General features: G+C 39.1%; 1 protein-coding gene across 1 annotated transcript; it reads right to left on the bottom strand.

Moving 5' to 3' along the window:
• Window positions 1-630: 630 nt before the first annotated feature.
• Window positions 631-23,607, bottom strand: CFAP300 (cilia and flagella associated protein 300; the record flags this gene model as incomplete). The annotated part of the gene is made up of 7 exons (XM_080613567.1): window positions 631-762; window positions 5,078-5,144; window positions 12,858-13,030; window positions 15,464-15,630; window positions 21,266-21,338; window positions 22,989-23,070; window positions 23,498-23,607. The coding sequence occupies 7 exons, from the start codon at window positions 23,605-23,607 to the stop codon at window positions 631-633; spliced, it is 804 nt and encodes a 267-aa protein (XP_080469693.1).
• Between the last annotated feature and the right edge of the window lie 806 nt (window positions 23,608-24,413).

Genomic DNA, 24,413 nt, shown 5'->3' on the forward strand with positions numbered 1-24,413 from the left:
CGCGTCCCGACCGCAGCGGGGGCGTGGGCGTGGGCGTCGAGCCGAGATCCCCCCTCTGGGGCTCCTTCCGCAGCGAGGGCGGCCGCTGGACCCGGCCTTTGGCGGACCGAAGGGAGGCCAGACCCGGCCTGGCAGCCCTCAGTCTCCGCCTCACCTGGCGACGGCCGGGGGCGTCACCGGGCTCCCGCCGCTGCCACCGCGCGGGTTGGAGTGTGGGCTGGAGGTGAGGGCGGGCAGGCAGGGAAAGAGGGATGGACGGATGGATGGATGCCCGCCTGACAGACCTTTATCGGGGATTTTACTGGCTCTGGAGCCTCTCCTTGCATTTGTGCGTCTGAAAACCTGGGTTGCAAAGGGGCGAGACATCTAGAGAAGAAGCTTTTATTAGATCAGAGGGGTGAAGGGAGATGTGACAAAACTGCCGAGGAAACAGCTTCAAGAACTATGCTGCTTAAATACAGAGAACCTTTTATCACTAACCACAGTCACATCTACATGAACGTGTAACCCTTCAGAGCATGTAACTGAGGAGCAGCCCCTCCTTGCAAGACAACTGGGCAGTTCCTACCTGCACCTGTGCAGAGAGAAGGCCACCTCCAGTGTAACACCAGAGGAGGATCGAGTTTGTAACTAGTCTGTAAACAAGCCTCCACCGAAGCTGTGATACAGAGTGTTCACGTGCCGCTTGCAGGAGTCCACAACCAGGTAGGCAAAAGTCTGATTGTGGCTTTTGCTTGAAGGGTAACACAGGCCATTAATGTCCTGAGAGGGAGCAGAAAAAAACCACAGTATTAGTGACAATGTGGATACCCATGAGAAGTTCATAAAAGCTGGCTGAAATTATCATTTTATTCCAATTGTAATGGTTTATTTCATGGCAGAATAGAATAAATACACCATGGTTTATTTCAGCAGTATTATGTCTCCATGAGGAACTTGGCAGTACAAAGTGCACAGTTGCTCTGTCTGAATAGTTACAGTTACCTTGAGGTAAATGTAAAATTAATATAAAATGTAAAATTAAACATATAAGCATGTGTTTACACAATTAGAGCCTGAAATACAGATGATATAATGATCCAATCGTGTTTCCTTTTAAAAAGATTTAGGAACTCAATACGTAAAGCTGTTCTATAAGCTGGAAAATAAAATAAATTCTGTAGAGCTGGCTTTAAACTGACAGAGGGGAGATTTAGATTAGACATCAGGAAGAAATTCTTCACTGTGAGGGTGGTGAGACACTGGCACAGGTTTGCCCAGAGAAGCTGTGGCTGCCTCATCCCCGGCAATGTTCAAGGCCTGGTTGGACGGGGCATGGAGCAACCTAGTCTAGTGGAAGGTGTTCCTGCCTGTGGCAGGGGGTTGAAACTGCATGAGCTGTAAGGTCACTTCCAACCCAAACCATTCTATGAGTCTATAAGTAATTCTTTTTCACTGAACATTTGTACTGCATCTGTTCAGTTTCTAATGTTTGTGTTTAAGGAAAGCCCCCATTACAGCTCTTACTAACAACTCTGAACCATTACTGAAAACATTCTGTATGCCAGTCCTTGGAAGGGGGCTGGAGGGAGCCTAGGCACAGCACCTCACTCCCAAATCCTCATTCTGAAAGACCATGTTGAGCTGACAACCAAAGCAAGAACTGGGCTCTTTAGTTTCATATCCTACATCTGCACATGTCAATAAAAGCTTCAGCGTTGATAGGGCAGCACAGCTTGACACATGCTTCTAATCCAGTCAGGATCCAGTAACTACATGGGGGGAATTTTGGAGGGTTTACATTTAGTCTGGTAATTGAACATCTGAAAGATCAACAAGTGCATGGCTGACACCTCCTTTCATTTATAACATGAATATCTCCTCCTGCTCCCCATCACCTTCATACAGCAATTGAAGAAATACAGGTTCTGCTCCACCTTTCCACTGCAGGGAAATTGCTATATTGCATGTATTGTCCATTTTCTCCAGGAACATTTTGAACTCCCAGATCAATGACTATTCCAGATTAGAGGCACGTCTCACATGTTCTTTTGTTGAAGCAGTCTTCCTTTGCATAAAACAATTCATCTTTTATTGGACCAAGGAAACATGCAAACTGTAACATCTCTCCATGGTTAAGGCTCAGCTTAGAAGGAAAAGGTCTGGGTTCCTATTTATAGCCCAAGAACTACTTTTTATGGTGAATTTTATCCCGTAGCTGTTAGTGGCACCCCATTTTATCTCCTGGTGTTTCAAAGAGGATGACCCCCCCTTCTGTATGTTCTGGTATCTCCCTTTGGGGGACTATTCAAGATCCTAAATCTTAAATTAAGGTAAGCACCACCATACAAGCATTGTTTAAGACAAGTAGAGATTTGACAATGCTTATTCACAGCATTTTCTGATGGTAGTTAAATGCTGCAAGCTGGAAATAGCATGCTGGTTTTAAGCAACACAGCATACTAGCTCTGTAGCTCCAATTTTAAGATGCCTGGCTCTCTTCAGGTGTTTTCTAGAGATACATGTAAACCAAACAGTGGATTCTCAAGTGCAGTAAGGGGAGCAAGCTGCAAGGTTTTACAGTAGTCAGCATCACAATGCCTTTGGGCCTTGATCCATAACTAACCTAAGCTTGTGCACAAGACTGGAAAAGGAGCAAGAGAAGACCAATGTCAAGATGTGGTTGCTAGTTAAACATTTTTGCATTGCTACTGAAGATCCACTTCCTGCAGTCCTTATGGAATTGACCAATGTCAGTTGAGGTTTTGGCTATTTAAAGTCAGTGTTAGTACATTAAAAATTTGTTCAACACCTCAAGAACAAGTTAGGTTCTGGTGATCAGGCATTTCAAGAAACTCTTTAATTATATGCAAGCCCCAAAGCTGTCAAGGGTATTTGGAGTTCCACAGAGTACTTGGACACAAGATTTAAAACTCTTTCTCTTGTGATGCTCAGGTCTATTGGGTTGTGATGCTAAATGGATCTGCAGACATGTATAATTACACCTTAATACCTGGAAATATTTACATCTCTAATAGTGGCCTTTTTTAGATATTGTTTCCAAAACAAAGGCTTCTTAGCCACAGCTTAAGAATAAAATAAAAAGGAAGGGATGGTATCAGGATTGTGTTACATACAGTTCTTAATCTCCAATTCCATTTGTACTTGTGCAAATATGCAAGTATATATATTTGTCCACTAATCAATCCAGCTTGCAAAAATGTGTGTTCTGGTTTCTCAGCAGCTCAAGTCACTTTGACCAGAAGAGCTTTTTATTATTTCTATCAGACTAGGAGGGCATGACCATTTCTTTCAGATACAAACCAAGACAATAAGCAATTTTAAAAATTGTCATATCAACGTTCACATTATAATAACACACTCTACAGTTATTTACCAGAAGAAGCCGAAAACTAAACCTACTTTTCATCACAAGCATGACATTTGTGCTCCAGTAGGTGCCCTTCTTGTAATTTCCAAGTAGGGTTTAAAGAACTTTGATCCACATAGCTATCACATAATCTAGACATACGCTTTTAAGCCTTTCTCTATTCTGAGAGAAAATTCTTCAGGTTGTTCCTTAATGGAAACCAGAATTTCACAACTCTCCTTTATCTCACAAATTTTCAGAATGTGCAGAAAAGCCCAGTTTTCCCCAAGGACAAGGAGGAGAGCCTGCTCTGGATTTACACTGGATTTTCTGTTGTCCATCCATGGTTTTGTTTCAAAAAGTTGTCTTTTCTCCTCTCCTCTCCTCTCCTCTCCTCTCCTCTCCTCTCCTCTCCTCTCCTCTCCTCTCCTCTCCTCTCTTCTCCTCTCTTCTCCTTTCCTCTCCTGCTTTTCTCACTTCTCTTTTTCTCCTCTTCTTCTTTTTTTCTTTCTTTTTTTCTCTTCTTTTTCTCCTCTTCTCCTTTCCCTTCTTTTTTTTTTCTTTTATTTTCTCTTCATACTGATGATATTTAATGTATGGCAAAGACAGTTAGGGAAACTATTGGAAAATACCATTCATCTACCTAGGCATAAAAATCTGCGAAGTTCACATCAATACATTTGATTCAGAGATGGGGAGGAAACAGTAGTAATAGAAGACCACCCATGGCAGGGGGGTTCGAACTAGATCATCTTGGGGTCCTTTCCAACCCTGACTATTCTATGATTCTATGATTCTAAGTTACCAGTGTTTTGCTTTCTTATTTTGTTTTTATTACAGTCTGCAACCTAGAAGAAAGGTAAATTTTGCTACTTCCATAAAGGGCTTATTTTCAAAAACCTTTCAAAAGCCTTTTATGAATCACACATAAAACTTAACAGACCATGACCCACAGGTGAACAACTGGGCTGTTGACAGCTCACAGGGAAGTCTGTGCAGTCTGAAATGACATCAGCTAGTTCTTTTGAAAGCAGGTACATTATCTGACATTTAATTATTACATACTCTGGTTACTCAAGAAGAATTTGGAGTTCATCCTACTGTAACACTTAAATGACAGATATGCTGAATCTAGTAAACATGCAGCCAGTTCTCAGACTTATCTTGATGGTAAATGTACGATTTTGCAAGAGAAACAGATAGGAATGAGACTTGACAAGGGAGGGAACAAGAGGTGAGCAGTCATCTCACAACCCTAGCCTTTCTGCATGCTAAACTTCCCTGAAGTCTTTACAGAAACAGACGGGACACAAGCTATTTGGAAAGCTCTAGCAAGATTCCTAAAAACAGAACTATACAAAGTCAAGAGCGGATTCTTAATCCTTACTGCTATCTCAAGTAGGTCTAAACTCAGAATTACTCAGACCTTTTGGGTTTGTTTTTTTTTTTCACAAACTAGTTTATGGGTGACTACTACAACTTGTAGTGTAATCCAGTAAACTTATTTTTAGTGACCTACCAAATAAAACCTTAGTTAGTGCCTACTGATGAAAAGTTAGTAAAGAGGATGAGAAAACAGGATGGGATCAGGGAAAGAGTTCATGAATAAAAAATAACAACTATGGAAAAATATCCCTTAAATATGGAATATTATGATTGCTTTGTGTATTTTCATGTTATGCACGTTACTTCCAGTAAAGTCTTGTATCAAAAATTATTAATACTTACATATGCAGACACTCTGAAGACTGTAGAAATAATGCTTATTTCTTTTGTTTCAGGATTCTTTTGAACACTGAAACACAGGGGAATAATACATACTTAAGACATACACTGGGAAATAATATACTTAACACACACTAAGCACTGATTATTAAATTCTACATTTAATAAATACTTTTTTTATTGCATGCATTGTGTTCTTGCTCAAATTTGATCCAGATCAATAGTTAAAATTCATCTCATGTCACGTTGACCAGGAAAGCAGAGTTGGCCACTGTTAGACAACATAAATATCATGACATCTTACTGAAAACCGTTGAATGTGTCTTGTCAGCTGAATTGGCTCTATTGTTTTCAGCTACTAAATCACAGCAGTATTAGCTAGGCCCAGATGACTCCAATATAAAGTTTGCATTTTGGTAGCTATGAGAAGTTATTCAGCTAAACATTTTGTGAAAATCTTTTCACATATTCTTTAAGGGAAAAAAAAAAACCAACCCAGTGAACTGCATCTTAATACAGAGCACAAGAAGCAGCAGCAGTACTGGTGAAGAAATCCAGACTTTGTGACATGGACAGTGGGATTGAGTTCGCCCTCAGCAAGTTTGCCGATGACACCAAGCTGTGTGGTTCAGTTGATACGCTGGAGGGAAGGGATGCCATCCAGAGGGACCTTGACACACTTGTGAGGTGGGCTGATGCCAACCTTATGAAGTTTAACCATGCCAAGTGCAAGGTCCTACACCTGGGTCAGAGCAATCCCAGGCACGGCTACAGGTTGGGCAGAGAAGAGATTCAGAGCAGCCCTGCGGAGAAGGACTTGGGGGTGTTGGTCGATGAAGAAATGAACATGAGCCGGCAGTGTGCGCTCGCAGCCCAGAAAGCCAACCGTATCCTGGGCTGCATCAAAAGGAGTGTGACCAGCAGGTCAAAGGAGGTGATCTGCCCCTCTACTCTGCTCTCGTGAGACCTCACTTGGAATATTGTGTGCAGTTCTGGTGTCCTCAACATAAAAAGGACATAGAACTGTTGGAACAAGTCCAGAGGAGGGCCACGAGGATGATCAGGGGACTGGAGCACCTCCCGTATGAAGACAGGCTGAGAAAGTTGGGGCTGTTCAGCCTGGAGAAGAGAAGGCTGCGTGGAGACCTCATAGCAGCCTTCCAGTATCTGAAGGGGACCTACAAGGATGCTGGGGAGGGACTCTTCTTTAGGGACTGTAATGATAGGACAAGGGGTAACGGGTTCAAACTTAAACAGGGGAAGTTTAGATTGGATCTAAGGAAGAAATTCTTTCCTGAGAGGGTGGCGAGGCACTGGAATGGGTTGCCCAGGGAGGTTGTGAATGCTCCATCCTTGGTGGTGTTCAAGGCCAGGTTGGATGAGGCCTTGGGTGACATGGTCTAGTTTGAGGTGTCCCTGCCCATGGCAGGGGGGTTGGAACTAGATGATCTTAAGGTCCTTTCCAACCCTAACTATTCTATGATTGTATGATTCTATGAATATAGTATTATGGTTTGGGTTCATTTTTCCTTCTTTGGAATGTTATATATATAGATAGTTGTGCAACTAAGAATGGTATTAGTTCTGACTTTTTACATTTCTCGACTGTTTGTTGTGAAGACTGCCATTTCTTGCATCACCATCACTAATAACATTAAGATGTTATTGCAGACATCCAGGCATCTCAACATATCTTACACTTAAGTATTTTTAAATGTGTAATTTTTCCTTGGGTCTGCTTTAAGTGATGTTTACATTTCTTCATAATTTACATCATGTAACTTCTATTATTTTATCTCATTTCACAGATCCCTATTTACATTAATGCCTTGTGGAGCAGTTGAGCCTTATAAATGCCAAACTTACACAGTTCCAAGAATTGCATAGCTCAAAACCTGCCTTGTCACAAACAGGTTCAGTTCCCAGGAAAGGTCCCAATATAGCCCAGTTGCTGCAGTATGTGTGTTAAACACAGCCCAGTTTACACCACACCAGCTCAAAGCCATCTGCGACGACAGTCCCTTACTACCACTGCTTTCGCAAAGCTTCTTTTTATAGGAGCAAACCCCAAATTAACCAACATCACCTTTGCTGATTCAATCTCTCCAACTAATAAAAGAAATTGACTCTCTGATTAACTGATTTCATCTGTAGAGTAATGACACAGTCACGTATGAATTAAGCCTCTACTGTGGAGTTGATCTTTCCTGTGGTGAGTCAGTAAGGAGGCTTTCTCAGAACTTTTTGTTGCAGCTGGCATGTTGATGTACTCAACAGTGGATTGAGACAGCATTGCTGGAGCTTATACTGACCCCCGTCGTCTGCTTTACTACCCCTCAGAAAGCACTGCCTTCCCAGCAGGAACAGCTTAACAGGCTCATGACTCAGCTGCAGTTTACAGACCAGCATATTAAGATAAACTAACAGGGATGTCAGTTTACGCTAACGTATCAGGCTGTAAACCACAGCAGTTCAGAAGGTCTTTAACCACCTCTGCTGAAAGGGTGACAACTTTCAGGACAAGGTATAGAGGGGGTATATAAGTGGGGTCAGCACTTTCTACTATATATCACCACCCCAAAAGATACAGATGCATTCAAGTTACTCTGGCTTCACATTCCTGTTTTCATTTTCTGGCTTTTTAATTTTTATGTTCTATGTATCTAGGATACCAAAGTAAGGGGTGACAAAGAGTAAGCCTTCCTAGTTAGTCTACTGCCTTGAGAAATTTTCCCTTTATGGTTAGCTTCCTGTAAGTAATTTTTCAGACTGTTTATTTTTAGTACTTCTTAAGGCAAAAGAGCATATCTGCCAAAATCAGATGAGAGTCTTCCCTTGCTGACTTGAGAGAAACCAGGAGGTTGCCTCCGACAAACTTACTCACTTTATTGCTTCTTTACTTCTTTTCTAAAAGGTTTTAGAAAACACTACCTTGTCCTCTTGAAGAGGATAGTGTTGCCTTAAAAATAGCCTTCATACCCCACTTTGTTCTTTCAAATTGTTAACTTCTAAACTATTCACCAAATATGGTGGTTCCTTCACCATTTTAACGTGCATCTATTCTCCTTTTATGAAGGGCAAACTTCCTCATGGTCTCTCAATTCATTTTGGGTTCTATTTATATCTTAACCTTACAGGCAATATTTTATTAGGCTTTCAATCATTAAAATAACAATTCTTTAAATAAATTCATTTATTATCAGGAAAAGGGCATGGAGATGGCACAGAAGGAAGGAGAAGAGGACAATGACTACAAGATACTGCAGCAGCTGTCACCGTGGAGAGGCATTGCCAGAAAAATCAGTGGTTAAGTTCAGAAAATAAGATTAAGCAACAAAGATTGGCAGATTATATTTTAATTAACAACTTTTTGTCATGTAAATGTATTTTAACTACACCAAAATACTAAGACAAGGATGTTGAAATTATTTAGGTTATGCAAGTTATGACAAGACATGGTGTCCTCAACATAAGGAGGACATGGAGCTGTTGGAGCAAGTACAGAGAAGGGCCATGAGAATGATAAGGGCTGGAGCACCTCCCATATGAAGATAGGCTGAGAAAGTTCGGGGCTGTTCAGAAGAAGAACAGAAGGCTGCGTGGAGACCTTATAGCAGCCTTCCAGTATCTGAAGGGGGCCTACAGGGATGCTGGAGAGGGACTCTTCATCAGGGACTGTAGTGATAGGACAAGGGGTAATGGATTTAAACTTAAACAGGGAAAGTTCAGGTTAGATATAAAGAAGTTCTTTACTGAAAGGATGGTGAGGCACTGGAACAGGTTGCCTAAAGAAGTAGTAAATGCTCCATCCCTGGCGGTGTTCAAGGTCAGGTTGGACAGTGCCTTGAGTGACATGGTTTAGTTTGAGGTGTCCCTGCCCCCCTGCAGGGGGGCTGCAACTAGATGATCCTAAGGTCATTTTCCAACCCAAACCATTCTATGATGCTATGACACTTAAAGTTAAATTTTGTATGAATTCAACTGGTCACAGGCTAATCACTGCTGGATTTGTAAGAGACAACAAGTTGTATATTAATTCATTAGGAAGGAATTGTTACCCTTTTTATAAAGGAGAAAATGTCTGCCATTTGATAGTTGATTTGGAAGTCCCCAGCTGGGCTTGTAAAATATCTAGAAGGGTTAATTTCAAAAGATTGTTGCATTCTTTCATAATAAAGCACTGCACATGGACATGCTTTAATAAAATGAAATCTCAAATCTTTTGTCACTATTTTGAACACTTGCACCTTGGAGTTAGAACTCAGGAAAGGCCAGAGAAAAGGCTGTAAGAAAGAGAAGTGGGGGGGAAACCCATACCAGGTCTGCCACTCCCAAGCACTAAAGACACTTATGCCAAGGCTCTTTTCCATAAGAAAACTGTTACAGGAACAAACGGGTGTTTCATACCGCTACAACCATATCACCATTAGATATATTTCATCTGTGGGGGCTAATTTTTCAATGCAGCTAGCAGCTAGTAATTATTGCACCATCCATTTGGTTTTCATGAAGGCTTTGGAGCCCTCAAGACATAAAAATTAAAGTTTAAGAAGAGTACATTTTACAGAATTTTTAATACCATGAGAAATATTTAATACCACTTTACAATAGGTAGAAAGTATCCAATGGAGCTGCAATCCAAGATAAAAAGAAAACAGATGGAGGACAGCAGTCTAAGAAAGAATTATTTAAAGAATAGTTGGTATTCAACAGAAATTTGAAGGTGATCTGTTTGGTAACCAGAATTTAAGAGATCACTAATCTCCTTAGCAATTGTTCACTGAAAATAAGAGGCCATAATAAAATAATTTTCATTGCTTTGTTTTCTGGTGTAATTTGTGCAAAAAGGAAGTAACACAGTGCACAGCATGGACTAGAAATTAGAAATTAAGACTGTTGCATGAGTGTCTCTCTTCAGGGCTGCATTGCTTATCCTTTTACTGGCCTTTTCTCTCAAGATGGTGGTAATAAAACAGCAACATCATTTTGGATAAATTGGGGGAAGGTAGAAATGAGACAAAGCAGGAGACAACAGTGATTGTAAAGGGGAGGGAAAGTCTAGAATGTCAAGATCAAAAGCTTTTCTTATGGGTCCAACAATAACAAAGGAGCAAGAGAAAAGATTTCGTTAAATTGTGAGTTTCTTTTTCAACTGGTAGTCAGTGTTAATGCCACCTCCACTGACAGTGAGAAATCAGCAGGCATTATAGGCACAGAAATGGAGAGACACATGGCACGTTGATACTGAAGGTCAGTTATGTCACATGAACTGAGTAGATGTACTTCAGAACTCAGGAGAATAAGCAAGCTGCCAATTGGGAAAACAACCAACCGAACACCCAAACACTTACCAAAACAACAGAGGAATGTTTCTGGAAAGAAGCAGCAGCAAATGAGAAAAATCACAGAAATACATAAAGGGCCAATAGGGAGCAAGTTGAGGGTATAGAAAAAGCAAATCTTGAAAGCAGCATGAAATCATGGGGAAGCGTTTGGCAGATTTCTTATTTTTTTTTAAGTGATGAGAACTACTTGACATCGTCACCAAATTCTACATTAGGAAAAGGAAAAAGAAGGGAAATAGAGGGGTAAAGAAAAGGAGTGTTAGAACAAAACTTGAAAGAACAACTCAACAGCAAAGTGAAGCAATGAAGTGAAGGAACTGATTGGATTTGTGCTTTGTCCTAGGTCAATTCAACAACACAAGAGCAGAAACAGCTGTAGTCAAAGCAGTCAACTAAATCCACAGATTAGAGTAACAGTCTGTTCCTAGTGTGGTGCACTGTTTAAAAGGAAAGGGAGGGTAGAGTTGAAGCACTGATGGATCCTTTTATGTCATATTCTGTATTTCTGAGGAACCCCCTTGATTTCTATCTACATGTGATATGGAAATATCAAAACTAATCAGACTGATAAGAAAGCTCTGGTGAATAATCACAGTATTCAAACTCATACATGCAGCAATCTAAGTTCATTATTTCTAAACCATCTTCTTGGGATATCACTAACACTCTATTTCGGTTTCAGTGGTTTCTCTAAAAGTATCAACTGTTCTACTGCTACTTTGATCACTTATTTTTGATGACCCTGGGGAACAGCATGTGACTAAATCAACTTGCACCCTGAAAAGTACTGACCATTAAAAAAATCTGAAAGCTGCTTAGAAGTTATTAAAGATCTGTAAGCTGCTTTGGTTAAGTATTACAAAAAATCCCCAAACCAGCCAAATATTTTGTTTTAAATATTTAGTTTGGATACAGCAATCTATACATAAGTGCTACAGAAGTAAAGAAATATTCAGGTGATGAAGAGTCACTGGGTCTAATCCTTTCACTGTATCTTTGTTCAGACATAAATTTTACGTTTATCCAAAGACATTTTAAGAACAGACTTAATGATGAATACATCTTACATAATTTTTTCCCTAATATGCATGTGTATATTCTTAAAATAGGAGATGAAATAGCAATTGGCCATCACACCATTCCAAACACAGCTGAGAAGGGAGAAAAATAGCCATTCCTATTTGAACTAATTTGAAGCCTTTGTAGCATACATTGCTGTGCGTCACCTAGTATTAGCAGAGTTCTTGTACTATCTCTCATTTCAGAGGTTTGCAATTGTTTTCCATTGTTCAGGTTAATATTGTTGTTTTTACTATCCCACAAATACTTACTATGAGTGGCAAATAATAATATAATATCAAATTTGGTAGTATCATTCATGATCCTCATATTCCCATTAGCTCAGCTGGGAATGAGTCTTTGTATAACTGATAACTACATTCCATTTCCCACTAATAGGGAAAGAAGACATTTTGTCAATTGGAGAAGTCAGGATATGAATCTATCAAAACAGGGAAAAAAAAGCCCTTTTTCCCCCAAATTTGAACCTGTGATCAATCATCTCTAATCTGAAGTAAAAAAAATACATAAAATTCCAAATAATTCTATATACCAGACCTGCCAAAAAGATGTGTGTAAGTCAAGTCCATTGTGTCATGTTAACAGCCAGGGAGAGTAATGAGACACTGGCACAGGTTGCCCAGAGAAGCTCTGGCTGCCCCATCCTTGGCAGTGTTAAAGGCCAAGTTGGATGGGGCTTTGAGCGTTCTGGTCTAGTGGAACGTGTCCCTGCCCATAGCAGTGCAGGGAACTAAATGATCTTTAAGGTGCCTTCCAACCCAAACTATTCTATGATTCTATCACCCTTAGCTTTATGCTGCAAGAAGTGTATTTGTGGAATAAAGAATACCAAAAGCAAAATGCATTAAAAAAAAAATAAAAAATCAGTTGGAATAAAATATATAGAAAACTTAAAATTTTGACTGAAGTATCTCAAATTTAAATCCTAAGACAAAAGCAGCTTGAATGTAGCCCAAGACTATACATCCAAGACTTAATTGCTGATATTTATCAGTGACAGTAGGAACACAATCTGGTTTCCGGTGCCATGCTGTGTTTTCAGTAGACAATTGCAGAAACAAAAATCCTTGAAATGGGATTGAATTATAAAACATCAATGTCAATATATATAATATAAGAAAAGGTTTTATGTGGGACAGATGCCATTAAAATTGCATAGATTTTGCCACTGAACTACAACCACTGTTACACATTGTTTTGATAGTTGAAGATGAATAAGGTTGCAGATTGATTGAATAACAGCCCCATTCCTGAAGCAGTAATGCAAATGAATTTACACAAATTGACACAAATTATCTACGTGTATGCATATGTATGCAGTGCATACATATGCAATTGTATAACACAGAGACACTTACCTAACTAAGTCTTTATAAAATCTTTTTGTAGTTTCTAAGTATGGGCCAACTGCATCTTCAAACTGGCAAAGGGTTCCTCCAATGCAAAAGTGCTTAAAAAGACAGAACAGAAATTCCTGGCGATCCAATGGACTGAATATGTCATAATGGTCTGAATCTTCCAGAAGCAAGACCTTGTGGAACAAGAAAATAACAAGGAGGTCAAGTAGATGAAAATTTCTTATTTGAGATTAAGTTTATAAACAATGCAACTAATTTGCTGTGTGTCGCAGAGTTTATGTCCATATAAAATAAATGCAATAGAGGTGGAAATAAATAAGTACTCCTGTCTAAATTCTTCTTCCAATGATGCAGTTATGTCCAAAATTTACAGATAATATAAAGCAGAATCACTGCTAGATGTGTGCCCACAAGACCTAAGGGAAGTTTTTTCAAGAGTTGTTTTTCACTGGTTTGTTGCTCATCATGGTAACAAAACAGTCAGCAATCTGAAAATGAACTACCTATATTTCATAGAATGGTGTGGGTTGGAAAGGACCTTAAGATCATCTAGTTCCAACCCCACTGACATGGGCAGGGACACCTCACACTAAACCAGGTCATCCAAGGCTCTCTCCAATCTAGCCTTGAACACTGCCAGGGATGGGAGCATTTACCACTTCTTTGGGCAAAGAAGAAGATTTGGCATGTCAGTTACTGCCATTTAGTTTTCTTTGATAACTTTGCCTATTTTTGCTTTTTTACTCTAAGTTTACACAGTTATCTCACATTTGTAAAGGAATCACAAGGATCTCTTGGGGGGATTACTCAAACTCACACCATTCCTTAGTGCAGACTCTAGTGAGCCTTTATCTGCAGCCTGGATTAACCAGACATGCTATCCAGCTGCCTCTATGTGTCTCACCTGCCTTTTGCTGCAATATTATGTGAACACAGAAGACATGCTAGATTAGCCTCAACTGCACACCCTGGTAAGGGTGGACAGGAATTGTAACTGAGTGTGGCTACAAGGCCTTTTAGTCACATCAGCTAAACTGCAGATGCCAGCCCAGGCAAAGAGGTGAAAGCCAGACATGAGCTCACTGCTCTCCGGCCCTCTTTATAACTTCACTACACAACCTGAGTTAAAAGGGGTCAGGTCAGAACCTGTTGCTGATGGCCACTTCATAGGTATCCCAACCCCCCTTCTTGGTTTGAAGCAAGAGAAGACATGGCAGGTAGGAAAGAAAAGTGGAGTTCTGCAGCAGAGGGCCACCCTGACAACAGCAGACAGTTTCTGCCCCCTACAGTCCGCCCTCCCAAGGCACTGGCTGAGTCAATCTCAGGTTTTGACTGAAGTTTCGTTCCTAGAAGAGTTTGCCTCTTAATTTTTTCTGCCATCTTAGGTCTTACAAATAGGAATCACATTTATTTCAAATAAATGTGAATCCTTCCACTTGCAAATGCAGAAACACACATTGTTTCCAAGGTAAGGCAAATGGAAAGAGACTGAAACTCCAATTATTTCTTATTTTAAATGTTGCCTCTAACTTTCCTACATCTGATACACTTAATTTTCAAGAGACATTTCACATGTACCCATTACAAATAAATACTTAGTATTTTGAACTGCTAGGATACAAACCACATCTGAAATTCAAACACGAGCTTGAGTTCTCTCCTTTTCCCAGAACTTTACAAGACAGACCAGTATTTCAGGCCACATCCTGTAACCAGTGTCACTGGTTCAAATACATTGCCTTCAAAGGATTTGCCGAGTGCAAATGAGTGCAACTCTATAATTATTAGGTGCTTATGTTGATTATATATACAGGGAAGAGCAAAATCCAGTTCTCCCACACTATGCTTTGCTAATGCTAAACAAACATACGTAAAAAAAAAAAAAATTGTTTTACTTATGAAGTAGAAAGAAACACAGGGAAGACACAGGTTGATTAAGAAGGTGCCACTGAGAGAGAGATTCTTTGTCAGGATAATCTGCTCTCTGACACCTCCACTGGAGTATAACAAACAGGATTTACCTTGCAGGCCTGTTCAGGGGTTATATTTAGTCATTTTCAAGTGTGCACTGAAAAATAATTTCCCTTCTCATGATTTTCTCTCCTTTGTTTCAGGGAAAAGACATGAAGATGACTTTCCTTAAATGCCTTCACTTACATTATGATCAGCATTCCTGACCAGGGATGCTTCTGGATGTAGCTATCAATCAAGTACATTCAATTTCATCTACTACCTGGAAGGTTGGATGAACCCACAATTCTGGGTATCAAAGAATCTTTCCATTGGCACCACTTGTTTTCCCCTCCTAGGCAAATGAGTAGCTGCATTCCCCCCACAGGCCCCACTAAGCACTGACTACTTGAGACAAGGGCAGGTAGATGAAGGTTTTACCTTTTTCTCCCACCTAAAAAGGAAAAAGGATCCACCTGGAAACCAGCATTGCTTTCACACATTCAGGCACTGCAGTGTCTTACTCATTTCAATACCCATTTTTACCATGGAAAATACAGATAGTCAGAAAAAGAAAAACCACTGAAAAAAATGGGTCCTTATAGTACCTAATAGAATATGAAAAATGGTAAGAAATTATTCATTGCTATACTGACCTTTCTTAATTCATCAGAGATGAGAATATCATCGTAATAGTCATCATAACATTTTACAATATCTCCAGTTTCTCTAAGAATTCCTTCAGAGTAAAGCCGATCAAAAAATGACATGGAAATCTCTGTACAAGGCACCAGTGTAGCTTCAGTTTTTGTTACTTTGGAACCTGCAATATATAGGAAGGCTTCACTCCAAGTCTCTTGCAATAATTACAATGGGAGAATTTCCATGTACTAATGGTTTTACAGTAATTTGATACAGTGTGGAAATAATCAACTTCTCTAAACAGTTGTGCGTGGGATATTCTGTAAATAAAGTACAGATCATATAAGTACGACTCAATCACAGAGTCTCTCAGAAAACAAAGCAAGCTAAGAAAGAAACAAGCATAAAGAAAACATTAAATTCATCTGAATGATACTTTCCATTAAGGCTCATGTGTCTGCTCCCCCTGTTGGTAATACTATCAGCCGGAACAATAGAGAGATGAAACACCGTGTGAACTCAACAGCACGTTAGATCACACCCTTAGAAAATCACAATCCACAGCTTAAGCCTTGAAGAATCTGAGGACAAATACCAAATTCAGCCTGATGCAGTACAAAAGTCAATAGCTGCTAACAGCACCCCACAAAGTAAACCCCAAAGTGAACACAGCCTTGATGAATTTTTGGTTTGTTAAATATTATATCTGAACTTCTTAAAAAGTTATGCTGTAGCTACTGTAAGCTTTACTAACCAGCTATTTCAGAAGATGAAAAAGGTATTATCAGCACCTTTTGTATGAATCTGAAGTATTCTCTCTATACTCATTAAGTGTTGAGTACATTTTTCTATCTTTTTTCTGTTTTCTGTGCTTGCAAGTGATCCAAAGCTTCATCCTGTTGCTCACAGACATCTAGTGGGATTTGAGATACCTTGCAGTATTTTCCTTAGTGAGGTATTAGCCCATAAGGGCACGTATCTTCTTTATATACAGTGTTACATCTACAAATCTGTATGTGTGGTGTTGGATAACTTATGGCATCTCAAATAGCGTTTGATTCCATATTTAGGAAACTTTGGACTCAGTCCATTCCATCTGATCTCAACTGGTCCAAGTGTTCAGACCAAATATTAGAACATATTCTCTGCTCATCTCCAAGTCCCTCTGAACACCCTTCAAAGTGCAGCAGAGGGGAGCACAGGAGAGCGTGGACACAGGTGAGCATGCAACACAAGGGCAATGTGCCTCAGCAGAGATAATATTCACAGCATTACATCTTTCCATGACTTTTCTCCGCTGTAGGTTCCCTTAATGGGAGACTGGTCACCAACATCACAATATCAAAAGGCTTTTGACCATACAGTTAAAGATAAAATTAGGTGTCCTGACAAACTGACCTAAAGGATCACTAAAGATTAGTGTTTAGGAAATGTTCAAATTTCACCCTTGATGACAGTATTTCAGGAACAGAAACATGCCAAAAAAGGGATAATGCCTCCCAGAATGTCATTTCATTCTCATCCTAGTCTTTGCAAGTGTAGCATAACAAATTTCTCTTCCCCTAAAAAAACTCCTCTGGGATTTCTCCCATGATTTACTACATCGAGGCTGCTTATTCATAGGTTAAGTAGGGCTAGCATTTTGGTATCTGTAACCTGTACCACCTGCCACAGCAACACTAAGAAAATAATTAAAAAGAAGTTACAAACTGATGGCTTGAAAACGTCTGCTTAAGCTAAAAATACTGTCAAGAAACTTCATAATTATTTTATTGGGCCAATGTGATGTAAAGAAAATTCGCTACAGAGATTCGCTACAGATTCGCTTGGCATCTAATGGCCTGGCTTCGCATCTGCAGGTATGACTATGAAAAAGGGTACCATTTATTAAAGAAAAAAGGTTTAGAACATTGTCCTACCTGTCCACATAGTGACTATCAAAAAATAATCAAACTATGTAACCAAAATCACAAGTCAGAAAAAACCCATGGCATGCAACCTCACAGCCTAAGAAAAAAACACAAACTGCTATTGATTGACTGATTTGTCCTTCCTCCCACCCCCTCACTTTCAGACTCTTCTAACTTCCAGTTCTCCAGCTTTCTTTCACAGGGATAGGATTTTTATTTCATAAGAGATTTAATAAGAGCCAAATCAGCCTCTAACATAGAAATTATTTGGTAAAGACCTATGGATCAAAAACTCCATGAGTCAAGACTAATAAAAATCAGATGTTAAATAACCTAAGAAAAACAGAGACATCTTACATTTTCCCAGTTATTGAGCTCAAAGTATAAGAAACTGAGCTATTTAGAGGCCTTCAAATTGTTAGGATTTTACTGGGGGAGGGGGAGGAAAGGAGACACACTTGTGCTTTGAAACAAGATTTTATAAAAACTTTCATCAGGAAAAAAAAAATCGAGAACCTTGTAATCTATTCAGTAGTTCAGAAAACCAAACTATAAATGGAAAGGTTTAAATACACTGCAATACACAATGGAGAATAGTATCCATTTGAGAGGTGAGATTTGAAATTGCAGATTCAGAATTTCTTGGAAGAGAGTAACCTGTTTTAATAATACTGTAAAGCGAGCAATAAAATAGGAAGAAGAAATGCCTTGAGAACTCTGCAAGTGGAAAACAAAGCTGAAAAGTACCGATGCAGTTTAAGCTTCTTATAACAGCTAGCTCTGGAGTATCTATGCCTCCAGTATACTTTTAAATGAACACGTTGCATATCTAGTATGTGGCTGATAAAACCCAAATTAAGTATGTTTAGAATTCCTCTAAAGTTTAAGAAAGATTTTTACCTCAGGGAAACATCTTGCAATTTATTATTTATGAAACAGTTTATATAAAACATACATAATGCACATTCACTGCTCTCCACTAAAGAGATGGTATTTCAAAATTAAAAGGTGCAGGTTGCCGATTTATAGGTTCAAATGACATCTAAAATTTTTGCAAATTATAACCTATAACAGTAGTCTAAAAACCTGCTGATTTAAGATTATCTTCCAGATTTTAAAACCCCATTCCAAAGACAGCAATCGTTAGAGCTTCAAGTACATATGGAGCTCAAGAATCCTTCTTAGGCAAACACTAAGTTTTATTTGCACAGAAAGACAGTAACCCTATCCCTTTGAAGATATCTTTTCAAGTGTTAACTGAGCTTAAGCAGATACAGTCCTGCCCCCCCAAGACTGCTGACAGGTGCAAGGCCAGTAATGTGTCCAAGGAAAAACTACAAGTTTTCATTGCAGCTATTTAAAAATACAAATCTCAAGACATAAGTTGGTATGCATCAAATTTGTTCCTTTTGCTGCTTCTGTTTTTTAAATAGGAGAGTAACAGATGAAGGGAGAGTAACAGATGAAGGGAGTGTGGTGGGGGCTTAAAGCCCCCGGCAGAACTATCAAGTACTTTGCCAAACAGTCAGGAAGAGAGGAAAAAATATCACTACTACAAGAGGCAAAAAAGTGTGGTATGAGAATAGGTCATTAAGAATCTGTCTGATCAGATGAAGTACACTAGAGAATATCTTTGTGTATTGTTTACCTAAAATGTTGTATTTCAAGTAGTGTTAAAGCTGGAGTCTTTGAGACAATGTACTATTGTGGGATTCCACCAGGAATCCCAACATTTGGGGCAGCTGAGAAGGGAGGTACAAGTTGCATTCCTTAAGGGGGGACACCACATTCTATGCCACCTTTTAATCTAACAGAGGGAGATTGAGGATATTATGGTCTGCTAATACTAAGGTGAGGATGAAAAGCAGACAGAAGAAATAAAAAATGAGATTAGACATAGGGGAAAAAAGCAATAAAGAACTTTTAGGAACAGGTTTTAGGAAAAGGAGATAGACAAGTAACAGAGAAGAGGTAGAAATAAAAATTAAAGTGAAACCATGCCACTGAATTAAAAAGAAAAATAAAAACAAATTCTTAGTGAGAAGGTAAAAGGAGGCCACAGCCTGGAAAAGACAAAAGGATTATGAAAACAAACACTCTCATAAAATAATATTATTTTGATGTTTTATATAACGTTGACGTCTTTCTGTGGGTCCATAAATACTTTCAGCCCAAACTCATAGTGAGGAGAAGGGAGTTTTCTAAGAACCTATCTAAATCCTGTTTACATTATGCATCCAAAATGTGTTCCCCCTGCAAAAAAAAACCCAGCATTTTTGTTTGCAAATATTTGAATCAATCTAGATTATGTAATTTTCTTCATATTTTCTGAAAAGTAAAATAATCCCATTTCTAGTATTTTCTTTAAAGAACAGGATAAAAGAGTTACTCTACAGTTGTAAGTAAATAGTGTATTTGGATTAATATACAAGCATGTCTGAAGAAGAAAATACTAGAAGATGATCTTTTATCTCCTCCCACTCAAAGCTAATTTTTACTATATTTTCAAAAAATGCACATGAAGACTAAGTATAGAAAAATGTGCCAACATTCCTCACCAAAAATAGGCAAAGAATGGGAAGATGAAATTTTAAGAGCAAATGGGGTATACCAGCTGTTCAGGATTTAGAAAGGGAACCCTTCCAGTCCTCAGAACAAAATGTATTACTTCTGTGCTGCGGAAGATTGAACGGAATCAGGAGCTGAGCTGAGATACTTGGCAAGTGACCCTCTGCTCTCCACGCAAGGTATGTAACCTACTGACCTGCACTACAGGAACTGGCAAGTCCTAGGCTAGACAGATAGCCTAAAGAAATTCCTGCCTAAAGCAGGAAAAGGTTTACCCATAGTTTGAAATACATTTATTTTATTTCTGCTTGCCAGAATGAAAAAGAGATACCTGACATGGGACTTGAGATATATTTTGCATCTTACATATTTCAATTGTTTTAACAGCCGGATACCATGTTTGGAAAATGGATTTTTGCTGTATATAGTGGGGAAAACTTATGCCAATTCCAGAGAACTGAAATGGAAAAGGTAGAAAACTCCCAAAGTTCATTAAATATTTACACACAGTAAAGTATTCGCAGACAAATGAAAAGAACTGAGGACTTCCCACTGTGCTCTTTCAATATATGCCTATTAAACAAAATCAGCAGAGTTCACATTATGCATAAATCCCATTACAATATAACATGCAATTTCCATGAAATTGTGTTTCATTTACATAATCAAAAATACAATTTCAAAGTAGCGCCATAAAATCATGTGCTGTTTGCTTTCAGTCATTTTCCTTTAGTGTCTCATCTCCATCTACAGACATAGTATGTGTGGTAAGCAGTTAATGATATGGCAACGAACTAGAAGTCAACTTTACACCGTGATTACAACTAAAGTAACCTATGACAGGGCTCTTCCTGCACCTGGAACACTCTTGTGCAGATAGCATAGTTACACAAGCTCAGCAGTGTGCTTTATCTAATCTTCTGCTCTCTCCACTTCAGTTTGAAACAGAGCAATAATCTCAGATCTGTCTTCTATAGAAGAGGGTCTTTCTCCAAATATTATCTGAATAAGATAGCACTATAATTCCACAATTAATGCAGTTGATTGTGTCTGGATATATGTTTGGATCAGGAGGATGACACAGACTAATTAAAATCAATTCTAGTAGCTTGGTTTATGGATTGATGCAGGGGTCAAGAAAAAAGGTGTAACATCTGATAATTTAGTAACAAACTAGGTAAGAATATTTTCTTATTTTTTAATAGAAGTAATTCTTTAAAATATTTCAACTAGGTAAAGATACACATATAAGAACTGTCATTATTACAAATGGTAAATTAGAGGAGAATAGTTACAACACAGACTTTTTTATTTAAGATTAATTTATTCTAAATTTACCCAATGTAGTCCATTGTCCTGAAGGTGGGAGCAACTTCAAGCTAGAGTTCACATTTTGATCATTAAAAAATGCCTATAATATTCAAATAAGAGAGTACAAGTTAATGAAATGAAACATAAATTCATCATTTATAATGCCTTGGATACTTTCAAAGCAAATTATAAGGATCCAATTAGTAAGTAGATTCTGTATGATCTTTCAGTTTGGATACTAAATATCACACTACCAAATACATGGGTTTGTAACTTTGTCTAGCCAGTGTCTTTTACATACCCAAGATATCTTCATGTATTTTTATATGCAGTATTTACAGTAAAGCACTTTCAGTCCAATAGCACAGAAAAAGGTTGCATGAAGTCCTTAGAGGTACAGAAAATGGAAGAAAATATGACAAAATTCTATCTCTGCATTCAATGTTGTTGAAGTAAAAAAAAAAAAAAAACCAAACTAAATATGATTGTTAAATTTACATTTTGTGAATAAATTTGAAGCTTGGAGAACTGTAGAGACACACAAAAATTATTAAACAGATGCAGAAAAAATCCATAAGTTATTGAATGGAGAATATGTTCCACAGTAAGATTTGAAGTATTCAACCTTAATGATTTATCAATTAAAAAAAAATGAGACATACATAGTAATATTGGTGGCTGACAAGTTTAAATGACAGATAAGAAGATTAAGAAAACCCACACATATATATGCATACAAGCAGAGTAAATAATTATTGAAGAAGCTGCTAAGAAAATGCTGAGTTGTTCAGTCTCTGCAACACCAAGTCTCTTTACCACCTCTCTGTTATACAGAGGTCAGACTATATAATGTAATGGTCCCTCTGTTCTCAATTAATTCACAGCTACTCAGAGTTCATCATTTCGTAGTGATATTTTTACATTTTTACATTCAAAAAGAGACAAGCATTGAGAAGGCAAATGCATATTTTGTAAACTTCAATCATTTGAAATGTTTAGCAGTGGGAAATGAAATATTGGTGTACTTCTGTGTGAATTTCTTTAAAATAGAAAAAGGCTGGATTCTTTATCCAGGATAATATAAAGTAGATGTACAACAAATTAAAGAGCTGTTTTTAAAACAACATATGTTAAAAACATGCTTTTTTAAAAAACACAGATTACTATTTTTTTCTGTCTGCAAACACATGAACACATTTGACTTTTCAGACAACAAAAGTGGAGGATACAAAATCAGCAAAAGACTTGAATCCCTGAAAGCCCAAAATTCCAGTGTAAAGCAATAATATCCAATAAACTTTAAACTCTTGCATTTTCATATACGTGCTGCATACGCACATCTATTTGCACAGTGTATTTACTGTGACAAAGCAGTAATAGCTGTGAGCAAGGTACCAACTGCATGTACACTGTTTAAAGTCTCTCCCTGGGTGGACTTCCCGACATTAAATGCAGTGGCCAAGATCAGCATCCAGTTCAGATTCCCATTCTTGGGAATCTTGAATTACTAAATTCTTTCCTCTTAAAACAGAGTAATATTAGTACAGACTAAAATATTTTTACTGGACAATACATTTAAACCACAAAGTAAGTCTTGAGCACCACACCTAAATCACCTACTTTTAAGGAGACAGTGAGAAGGCGAATAGCGTGCTAACACTGCTATAATATTTGCTGTTATTCAGCTTTCCAATTGCTATAATTTCATGGGAAAAAAAGGTCAACCTAAAATACAAAAACTTAGAACTACCGTAACAAATTCATCCTTTTGATAGGGTTTAAACTGCTGGTCAAAACTGAATGCTTGTGCTGTGATCCTGCCTTGCATAGACCTGAAATGATAAAATTAGATTAAAAATTCTGCAGACGTAATAGGTGCTAACCCACTCTGCAAATTTCCGTAGGTACACTACATAAAATACTATTCTGACCAACAATTATACTTTTTTACTTTTCATTTTTGCTCTTCTCACTTATCACCGGCTCCCGCCCCTCCTTGGAGAGGCGGGGAAAGGCCAACTGCTGCGCTGCGAAGCTGAGGTACATCTTGGCTAGCTCTGGACAGGCGGTTTACGTGCCTGAAAAATACTGAGGAAAATTCCAATTTAAGGCGGGGAAGAGGGAAGCAGGAGAGACCCTGCCCCGCCACTACCAGAGCGGGCGCCCTGAGGGCGCGGTGACGGCCCCAGCCCTCAGCGCCACCCGCCTCCCTCGGCTCCCCAACGAGGCGCCTCTTGCAGAGGGCTTTCCCCCTCCCACCATTTGAGGAGCCGGTCCCGGATGTCCTTGTCCTCCAGGCAGGGGAAAGCTTTCTGGGGCAGGGGGCGGAACGTGAAGCCCGCCGCGCAGCGCAGATCGCCGGCAGACATCTTCCAGTGCCGGCGGCCCTGCGGTTGCCATGGACACGGAGCCTCTCAGAGGGTGCGCGCCGGCCCGCTCCCGCCACGCGCTCCGGCCCCTCACAAGCGTTCCGCTGCCCGCCGCGTCCGCGCTCGGCCGCTCCCCGTTCTGAGAGGATTAATTCAATTACTGCTATAAACCCCCTAATTAAACATCAGTCCCCTTCCCTCTGCTCCTGCCTATGCACAGAGAAAACTCAGGTTTGCCAAAGGAGAGCCTAGCAGAGCGGCATGCAAAAAAGAGGGACTGCCAATGCCGGCTTAATCAACACCACCCCTGACAGCACAATGCCAAACCGAATTATGAAAAGCACAGTTATGAATTATGAAGCTCCAATGAGTCAGGGCTGCTGCTTGCTTCCCAGAGTTTTGGGCTATTTGGGAATAGCAACGCCATGCTTTCAAACTCTTCCCAGTGGAAAATTTAAGGAAAGTACCTCGTTACTTAAGGAAGTTATTTTTAAAAGTCCAGTAAAGCAAGAGACACCTTGCAAAATTTGGGGAATTTCCTGCCCTTTACAGGGAAAGCAGTGAGAGCTGAAGGCTGCTGCACATCTCATGTTATACCCTTTAGCAATCCACCACCCTCCAAAAACAGCTGTCTTTGCTGCACATCTCCAAAAATGTCATTTTCCTGCTAGTCCGCTGCCCAGTTTCTAAGAAGTTTAGCAGTGGCTTTGTATGTTTCCAATTAAAAAAAATAAAAAAAATAAAAAAAAAAATTAAGCTGAATCACATTCTATTTGATTAGAAAGCAGAGGGAAAGGTGCAGTGTG

Source organism: Psittacula echo, assembly GCF_963264785.1.
Source record: "Psittacula echo genome assembly, chromosome: 3".
NCBI classification, from domain to species: domain Eukaryota; kingdom Metazoa; phylum Chordata; class Aves; order Psittaciformes; family Psittacidae; genus Psittacula; species Psittacula echo.